The sequence below is a fragment of the Fulmarus glacialis genome, unplaced genomic scaffold (genome assembly GCF_000690835.1).
Source record: "Fulmarus glacialis isolate BGI_N327 unplaced genomic scaffold, ASM69083v1 scaffold5879, whole genome shotgun sequence".
Lineage (NCBI taxonomy): Eukaryota > Metazoa > Chordata > Aves > Procellariiformes > Procellariidae > Fulmarus > Fulmarus glacialis.
Genome location: NW_009232519.1, coordinates 25030 through 35178, shown reverse-complemented (window position 1 = coordinate 35178; position 10149 = coordinate 25030). Strand labels below are relative to the sequence as shown.

The 10149-nt window shown below is 37.2% G+C and overlaps 1 protein-coding gene across 1 annotated transcript in view; it reads right to left on the bottom strand.

Annotated features, from left to right (window-relative positions):
* Nucleotides 1-10149, bottom strand: part of KIF13A (kinesin family member 13A) — a 74726-nt gene that overhangs the window by 46689 nt on the left and 17888 nt on the right. Inside the window, exons 4-8 of the mRNA XM_009584928.1 lie at nt 7214-7306; nt 6522-6702; nt 5409-5496; nt 3953-4087; nt 3302-3414 (exon numbers count right to left, since the gene is read on the bottom strand). Coding sequence (XP_009583223.1) covers nt 3302-3414; nt 3953-4087; nt 5409-5496; nt 6522-6702; nt 7214-7306 — 610 coding nt within the window. The remainder of the gene's footprint in view (nt 1-3301; nt 3415-3952; nt 4088-5408; nt 5497-6521; nt 6703-7213; nt 7307-10149) is intronic.

Sequence of the window (10149 nt, the reverse complement as noted above, 5' to 3'; positions counted from 1 at the left end):
TCTTTCCCTCTTTAAATGACCGGAAACGTGAAAACTAAAGACAAAAGCTGAGGGAGGGGGAAGAAAAGGACAGTCAGAAGGGAGATAGGAAGAACAGGGATTCAAAAAGGCCTCTCACTGAAAACTATTTCACAACAGGGCTCCAACACCAATTTGAGTTATGGGCACTACATTTTAATAATAAACAGGAAATTATAAGCTACAGTTTATTAACACAGGATTAAAAGATGTGATAATATTTCTGCTCCTTATAAATGCTGATTTTATTTTAAGACTGTTAACATCTGCAATAAAAGCCAAACTGGAGTCAGTTATGTATTCTGCTTGAGATTTCATAATACAAAGTTGTTTAAAGACTTTAAGGAAAGCAGTAAAAGAAATGGCTGCCCAACAAAGTAATTACAGGACTCATCGTCGGCTGCTTTGCTTCATGCTGAATGATGCATCAGAGATCCGTCATTACTTTGATCCTATCTCACACTACTTATATAATGAATCAACCAGAAGGCCTGAGCCCGTAGTGCACGGCAGACTGAGGCAGTTCAGAAGCAGCAGAGTGAACTTACGTGGTGCAAGAGCATGGGAAAGTGCCATTTCTGCACACTTTCTGTTCTCCTCGTCCCTATTCCTCAGGCACGACAGGCTGCCCTTGCTAGCGGGCGGAGGGAAGCTCACACACTCCCCACCACCGGCCTGAGTCAGCAGCGTTCGAAGGGAAGTTCCTCGCCGCAGGGAACAGCTCTGTCCCTAAATGACACCCATTCAAGCTACTTCTGTACCATTTACAATCAAATTCTTCCATGAGCAGAATCCACCTTTCTCTTAGTTAACTCTGAATAGAAAAAACCTCCCTAAAATCAGCTTGGAGCCAGACCTGTCCCAACCCATTCCTCTCCCCCCTCCCCGCTTACATTTTAAAGGCTTCTTTTTGCATTCTCAAGTTAAAATTGACAGGTATGATTTTACTAATCAGAGTTAAAATTGCAGACCGCTCACAGAAAGTATTTTTCTTAGCCACTAATTGACAGCTTGTTTATTCTGCTTCCTCCTACCATTGTATTCTAAAAATTCTTTGACTACACCACAAAGAGTTGTTAAGCACCTGCGTTTCTACGCTGGGTATGGGAACTAGCACATCCTGGGGAGGAACAAGCACATCCAGCTTTCCTATGAGGTACGGCAAGTCCCCCAGAAACCTCAATAATAAAGAGCAGACACCCAGCACCTTCATCAAGGCAACTCCGCATCAGCTCCGAGAAAAAACAGAAGTAATCTTTATTACAACTTTATGAAGACGTTAACAAAATGACACAACTCTCCGTTGTTTCAGTATGTAGGAGAGCAATCCATCGCCTTCCCTCTGCCCCAAGATAGGAAAGAGGGTTTACAACAAGATGAGTTGTGGGACGGAAGTGGCAGCTGCCAGAGCCCTAGCCAGGTTTCATGCAGAAAACAAAGAGCAGAGAAACCTGCGGAGACCGGCTGAATGTCACACTACGCAGTTTTGGTATGCACAGCTGAGTGTACATTTTCCTTGTCTTGTAAATACATAAACAGGTATGTTATTTCCACATTCTTCTTCAAGGCAATAAAACACAGCACAAGCAGCAAATTTATTTGCCAGTTAATTTCACGAGCTCCATTTTTGATCTCATTAAACATAGCGCATGGTACCAATGTAAGTTACTGCTTTTTTATAAAAGAATAAAAAAATAATTAAAAAAGGAGCCAACATAGTAAGGTATATGGTTTAAGTATTCCGTATTACTCCAGAAAAGATTATTGCCCTTCCCTAGTAAGTAAGGTGCATCACACCCAAAAGAAGATCGTACACAATGTTCTCTGAAGAATTAGTCTACAAAAACACGTATACCAATTTTGAGGCTTCCAGTAAAAGTCAGGCTTTATTAAAGCTCCAAGTAACAGCAAAAGTCTAACAGAAGACACGAAGCACAGCACTAAGAATTCTGTTGCCTATCAGTTCCAAAAGTGATTGCAAATAGAGAATGCTTAACAAATGGACTAAGTAATATAGATTTATACCATATAAAAATTTAATTGATGGGAAAATGTAGAGCTGTCCCCTTTTGTTTTTAAAACATCTTTTAAAGAAAAGTTTGGTGCTTGCTTCTGAAGTCCTGTATTATCAAAGAGGTTCAGCATGGGCAAAACAACCTTCCCTTACTGCATCAATGCTGAAAAAGTTTAACACTGAGTAAACATCCTAACAGAAAAAAAAGGAAGTCTTTCTGTTATCTATAGCTACACTTGCAATTTGTTAATAGTTGTTGGGAGAGTTGGCATTTGAGTTCTTCCCCAAGAACTAGAAAGAAACATTTAATCTCACCTTTGTTTATGCAAAATACAAATACAGTTTCTAGTAAAACCAATCTGAATTTAATGGTAACCTGTGGGGTAAAGGTACAATGCCTGCCACTAGGCAAACAGAGCCACATCATTTTGTTTCACAAGGACTATGCCAGCGTGGCTGCCAATATGATGCATTAAACACGAAGTAGATTAGAAATTAAGCTAGAAAGAGCAAACATGTTCAAACTCTAAAAAGAGGTAATTTAAAATCATTTTAAGCATGAATGCTGTTCAAACACACTTTGTGCTGTCACTGTTAACTTAAAATACCAAAACATTTTGTAACATTTTAAAATTAAATTGAAAAAGCAGTAGCTTTTAATATAACAGTTAAACTCTTTCTTTCCCAGGAAAATTGGTATATTTAAGACAGCGGTAATAGTGTGCTAAATTCTTGCTTTTGGGCAGTAACACAGTAATTACGGTAAAAAAGTGCCTTGAAACTTGTCATTGCTTGAGTACAAATGCCCAAGGCAATGCTAAACTAACACAGGTTCATTCTGATCTGGTTTTCTTAAACTGTGAATTATACTCTTACATATTTTAATACATGTTGGAACAAAGCCATTCAACTCTGCAACTTTGCATTCTTCCTTGAGCAGATGATGAGACAAACACATGAGCCTGGGGACAGGGTGTATAAATGAATCACAAAAGGTATATGCTTAATTAAAGAGTGCTGCTGTCACTTTTTCCAGATAAAATTCATATAGCCTTCATCTGAGTCAAGTATGAATCAGGGTTCCTACGCCAATGTAAAGAAACACATGGTGTTTAGCACAGAACAGCTGAAAGAGCCATATCGAACTGCTTCTGACGAGGTCTATCATTTGAACTGACTTGTGACAAGCACACCAAGAGAAGAGGCCAAGGAAACAAGAGTCATTCTTACAAACTTAAGCTTTGCAACCTGCGTATGCCAACGTCTTACTTGTTTATGTTGCTGCCTTCCTTCAGACGTTCTCCTGCAGCTCCCGTTTTGGAAACTCTCTCGCTCCCAGCCAAATCCACCAGGCTGACCTTGCTGACCTTTTCTCCAGAATTCTGCGCAGATGTGACATGGGAGAACAACAGCTGAGAAACACTGGCCCAAAATGCTAACACGTCTCACACTGGCACAGTGAAACACTGTTCTTCATAATAATGTGGGTTAAAGTACCAAATTCAAGATATGAGAGAAAAAGGAATTGTCAGAGTTTTTATAGCTCTTTTAGAGTCGCTCATACATTTTATAGTAAAGGGCTGAAGCACTAATGAACCAGAATCAGCTGTGTGGTAACATCAATAACCTTACTGGCAGAGTAGGCCATTAAAACATATCAACTTCAGCAACAGTTAAGACCTAAGACAGATTTCATGGTGGCAATATAATCTTAAAAAGATCCAACTGTTTGCTTTAACTGGTGTTCTTCCTCACTCTTCCAGGGTTCTCTCAATCTTACAGTCTTGCCAATATTACTTTGATTACTAGACCCCGTGGCATTAAAGGTAGAAGCACAGCTAAACAGGTAATACATGTGGAAGAGGAGGGAAGATGAAGGATTCACCACAACTTCATAAATTAATCAACAGAAATACATACACCAGAATGCAGGTCATAAAGTGTCTGAGTCACTATAATATTGAACACAGCATGAGAGCGGCTGCTTTCTTCATTCATGTTGGTTGCAGCAACTGTTCGTGATTTGTTTCCCTCCGACATCAGTGACTCAATATCCTAGAGCAAGAAGAGTAAAAAATGATGCTAGGACAAAACCAAGTATTGTGCTTGCTGAACAAAATCCCCATCCAGATGGAAGGGTGTGTACATGTAGGAGAGAGGAAGAAGGGAACGTAGAAGTAATGCGAAAATTCTTCGAACATTTTGAGATGTATTGGTACAGAGGGTATATAATTTCACAGAACTATGTTAAATCACATCCCTGTTTTAAGTGCTGTGCTTAAAAGCCCAGCAACTACATTCAATGCAACTTCTTTTCATCTGCTGCTGAAGTTATGTTGGCAAAATCCACATTACAAATCATGTTGTTTAATGCCAGTAATCAGGCCAGCACAGATCTACTTACACAAGTGAACACAATGCATCTTTTTACTGAATTGCACTAATACTATCTTCACTTAATTGGCTCAAAGGGTTACCTCACTTGGAGCCTGTACCTTCCCACATATGTAAAAACACAGACAACTATGCCGAGTCTCACATATGTGCTTGCTGAGTCTTCCAAGACAGTTTCATAAAAGTCATCAGCCAAAAACTAGGGATGAATAAAATTTCCTAGAATTTGAACAAAGAAGGTGTGCTTTCAAAGTAGGCAATTCACCATAAAAGCTGCAAAAGCAGTTTTTGTAACTCTGTAACATGCACAGATGCTTCAGAAAAATAAAAATCCCAATAAAAAAGCAAAATAGTTCCCACGTACTACACAAAGAATGAATATTTTTTAAAAACCAACATTTTCAAATCAGCTTCCTCATAAAAAGAAAGGCCTACGGAATTCATACAGCTGCACCGCTTTAATTATTTCCATTGTAGCTGTAGTAGTTCATTAGCTTCTACAATACTTATTTATTTGAATATGTTTTGGTAACTCAAGTGGGCTCAGATGCTCTCATGATTTAAATTATGAATTATATAAGCCATGTTGTAGCTCCTCATGCTATATACCTGTGTAAAATAAGAGGTCATATTCAACAACAAAATCAAAGGAATTCATGCTGGAAGACTAATATTCTTATTTTGGAAGCCTCATATTTCCTGTGTCAAGGAAACATTGTGTTCTTGGTGTATACTATATGCATGGAAAACTGCAAAATAAAGAGATACCACTATTACATTTTTAACCAACATAAAGCCAAATCCAATGCTTTTACATGAAATAAATACTCCTGAAACATTAGAGAAGATCTTTGTGGTTGCCAGAGACCATAAACACTCAAGAATCAAAATGTTTGGGTAGACACTAGTTTATCTCTTATAAGATTTCTACTGCTTATGTACATAAGTGTTATTTATAAACTTGTCATTGGTTTAGATTTACCTCAAAGTTTGTAACAGCTAGCTGAGACAGCCCATCTACATACGGTCCCAACACTTTGTGCTCTCGAACCTTAAGGGACTGCCGACTCCTATGGAATAAAGTAGACTTTATGCACAATCCACTAGTGTGAACTTTATTGAAAAACAAAAATTACAGTATGAAATGATAAGAATCTGCTATATAGCAGAAGTTAATGTACGTCTTTTAATTGTAACAGAAGGAAAAAAGTCTTCCAGAATTCCTTTTAACTCAAATTAACAATAAAGACTGAAACCGGTTTTAATCTATATACATGAATTATTTTTAATGCATCCTCCCACCCCAGTATTTGTGGCTGGAACAAAACCTGAAATGCCTTATTTGGCAGAAAGAATGACGACAAAAAAGGAAACCAAAAAACCTCCCGCATCCCCCCAGCAATTTGCTAAAGCTTCAATTCTTCTTGCATTTTCTATACTTTCTTGACATATATCAAGTCTCAAATCTACCGTTTTAACTAACTTGCTTACTTCTTCACCTAGTGCAATTATGTTCAAGAATCAAAATATACACCACATATATCAACGCTCAGCTGAAACAAACCTATCAGACTACCTCTTGTCTAGACATCTCCCAGCCTGAGAGCCTAACCAGTATTTTTGTGTAGACAAAATGGAAGAAGGAGCGCCATGAGTATATTCTGAGGTGTTACCCTTCCACATTCAAAAAGTTCAACACCTAAACCTGGAGAACCAAGTTGTAAATAAACTTCAAACTCATTCTAGTTGATGAAAATTCTTACCTGAATACAGTCTGAATGATATGGCAAAAATACCCCAGAATTTACTTGTACATAGTCTTGCTTTCTGGTGGTAAACTACTTCATACAGTATTTGTTTGCATCATTACAATGGTATCCTAACATTTAAACTGATCCACGCCAGTTACTGCTTCAAGTACAAGCTTTACATGGATATTCTCTTCTTTCTGGTGTTTGGTATCTAATCCTTTCTAAGGAAGTTCTAAAACATACATTCTGAAAAAACCTTGTCAAAGACTTCCAAAAGCGATTTCTACTTTTATAGTTTCAGACAAAAATAAGGAAGGCTGTGGAGGAAAAGTGAAGCTACTCACCCTTTTGGGTCAAGCAGATCTCTGACTTTCTCATTGTAGATTTCCATATAGGACACTTCGACTTTAAAAGTATGAGATTCATTTTCTTCCACAGAGATTCTCTGAAATAAAGCACAACAGAGCCGTGGGATCAGACCCAGCTGCTCTGCATTGCCCATCATTGAAAAGGATTTTCCTGAACCTAAAGGAAAAAATGAGAAGAAAATGCTTTAGAATGTCGTTTCTGAGCTACTTATTTGTTCATGAAGCACATGTTTTAATTCTCTTTTTATTCCTCCAGAAGCACATATCAGAACAACATGACATGCTATTCCAGACAAGATAGCTTGCTCTTTGGACTACAGGGCACAGGTAAACAAAAAGAGAAATTATCTTAAAGGTTTCTTTCAGCAGAGCCATTACTTGGGACCCCTTTGAACACACTTGAACAGAAAAAACTGAATGAGCCTTTGGTATGAACTACTCCTTTCAGGCTTTGAAAGCAGCCCCAGCAGGTAGTAACTAGGAACATATTTACAGAGCTGCTTTAAGAACTTTACATTGTCACTGGCTGTGCTAAATGTTTGACATTTAACATTATGATATTTCAAAATACATTTTTTAAATGTTATCCAGATTAATATTTATGTTTTGTTCTTCCCACTTCCCATATGCACAAAAAGTGTTCTTCCCCTTTAGCACAGGAGACTCACCTGTCTGTCCATAGGCAAAAATACAAGCGTTATATCCCTGAAAGGCCTTTTCAAGAATTCCTTCTCCAAGGCACTTGAACACCACTTCTTGACCTAGAAAATAATTATTTTTAAGTCTATTGTAAATTGAATAACAGACTAAAATTTAATCAAAACAAGAAAAAAAAGTTTGCAAATTATTTTTTACTATTGAGTGCATTGATGAACAAACAATTTCACGTACAACTGAGCGACAAGTTCAAAACTGTTGCCTGAAACTAGTATAACAGCTACCTCTGTGTTTAAATATATTGCTGATTTTCCTGTGAAGGGAGCAGTTCTTCGAAAGGTGTCATATAAGTTGAATGCTTAGAAAATAACCTAGATGTCTAAATTTTGTATTATTTAAGTGTAAATTTTGCCATTAATACACATTCTTTAATCACAAACTATACTGAAAAGAGTTCTGTAACAGAATTGCAATGAAACCCATTAGTGAGCTAGGATATTAGATGTACAACAAATATTATGCTAGAAATAGTAGTAGTTGTTCTCTTGGGAACAGGCCTCAAGTTTCACCATAAGCTATTATGATTCACCCCATGGCAAGGTGATGCTGGAACCAAGATAAAAGCATTCCAATGACACTCAGGCAGGAAATGCATATTAGGAGGCTGCAAGACTTCAACAGAGCTGTATGAGGATATATTCTGTCAAATCCATAGTTTGAAACATCAGCTGCGGAATTTCATAGTCTGAAAATTGTCTCCCTGTGCCAGGAAGATTTTAGATGCGCTTCAATCTTTTAGATGTAGAAGATGAAAATGGGTATAATGGTTAGGTTTTTTTAATAGGAAAGCCCAGAATTTGTACACCACAAAGAGGGTCAATGGGTTGTCTGCTTTGAGTTCTGATCAGAGAATTACACCAGCTGTGTGTATATCCAAAACAAGCAGAGCTGAGCTAAGGATCGTATTTATACACCTTCTGGTGTTTGGTTTTAAACTTACATTCACTGCCTGGTGACTTTCTGAAGAGCTGTGAGCAGCTGCATCTCTCATTTAGGTAACTTAGTTTCAGCAGTTATCAGTTACAAGACATTACTTTGTACAGTGGATGCAATAGTGACTTCCATAGTTCTCAAAATATAACATACTGGCATAAAAAAAAAAAATCTAGCTATGCATTTATACACTGCTTGAGAATATTTACACTCCATGATCCTTGAGTACTGGGTAGCCCAGAAAATTCCTGCAGGACAACCTATGGAATGATTGTGGAATGTTTTACAGGCATGTAAACAAGACTAAAAAGTACTACATTACTTTTATTTTCTTTTAACTTTAACCTAATTTCCTCTTCTGCTGTAAAGAAAAAACTAGTGCAGCAATGCCCTATCAAATGGTCTTTGTGTATCTTGAATTCTAACCAGTTGAATTGAACCAGTTGAATTTCTAAAATTCCAAAGTGGTACTGCTCCTTCGATTAACACAGTTCAGAACTGCTGAATACAGGAATTAAAACCAGAGGAGATTCTGTTGTACTCTGGAATATCTCCACCTCCTTCCCCATGCACATTCATTCAATTCTCATTTGACTTAGGATCATTTGGTCATTTTATGATACCTATGTTGAGAAAGCGCTGTTCAACAACATGGAAATAGCTATAGAGCATGTTAAACTACTGAAGAATGAATGAAGAAAATGTATCAGTGGAAGATTTTAATAAGAATGTATAATACACAAAAATTTGCTTTCCAACCAGCTTCTGAGGGCCCATTTTGAAGTTACCGAGTATCAAAGAGGCAGGGAGCCACTTACTATCTTGCTGAGCAAGAATGCAAAATCAAGCAAAGACTGAAGCTGAGTATTAATTATTAAGAGAAAAAAGCATATATATTCCACAATGATTGTGAGTGGAGAATAAAATGTTTTGTCAGAGCAGGAAAAAACTTTTATTACCCACTGCTGACCAGCAATAAAACAGTAATCTCCTCCATGTTTCCCAAGAAAAAACAGATAATCAAAATGTTATAAAACAGTTCACAGTCATGATAACCGTAAGATGACCTACAGAATCTCTTACTGCTAAATACCAGGAAAGGAACCCAGTTCGAATCTCACAGGCAAAGCTGGATTTTTTTTTTTCCAGAAGAGATTTGATTTTCAAACAGTCAACACTAAAACTGAAAGTCAATCAGACACTGATACGTAATTCTAAAATAGTGGTTTTATTACAGTTTCTAAGAGCTCAGCAATACAAACATAAAAAAATGGGTCATTAAAGAGTGATGTTTATAGTAACCAGTCAAATTATCATGGGAGAAAATAAAATTTGTTTTTAAGTGCACTCATAGAAAAGAACACAAGATATTAAACTTCAATTATGGGTATTATATTCATTTGCTAATGTAATGCACTGTTGCGGGTAGCAGCATATCAACCATGAGATTTTGATATTTTTCATTAAGCAACCTTACTGCTTCCCACATGAATCTTATTAGTGGCTTTGCAAACTGATTACAAAATCTGTATTATACAGAATTATGTCTACGTGCACTTACGGTCAAAAGAAATAATGCAGTTCCATTGTCTACAGTACTGCATTTCTGTTTTGCTAAATAAATGTATACCGCCTGCAATTAATACTTTTGCTTATTTACAGGACTTTTCTTCTACAGATACCTAGTGTTTAAAGAGGTAAGCAGGGGTTTTAACTCAATTCTAACTTAATTTACAGAAAAAGGGAGAAATACAGAAAAAAAAAATTTATTTAGTTAACAGAAAGACTTCCCCTACACCAAGCTTTATTGTCTTTAAGACAGGGATTCCCAAACTTCCAGCTGGCTAAGACCATATAGCCTCTTATAGAGGCAACTAAAGGCCAGACACTGAAACATCCATCCCTTCTCCCATCTTCTCCTCAGAACATGGGCAGGCCTTAGGTGACTGATGGA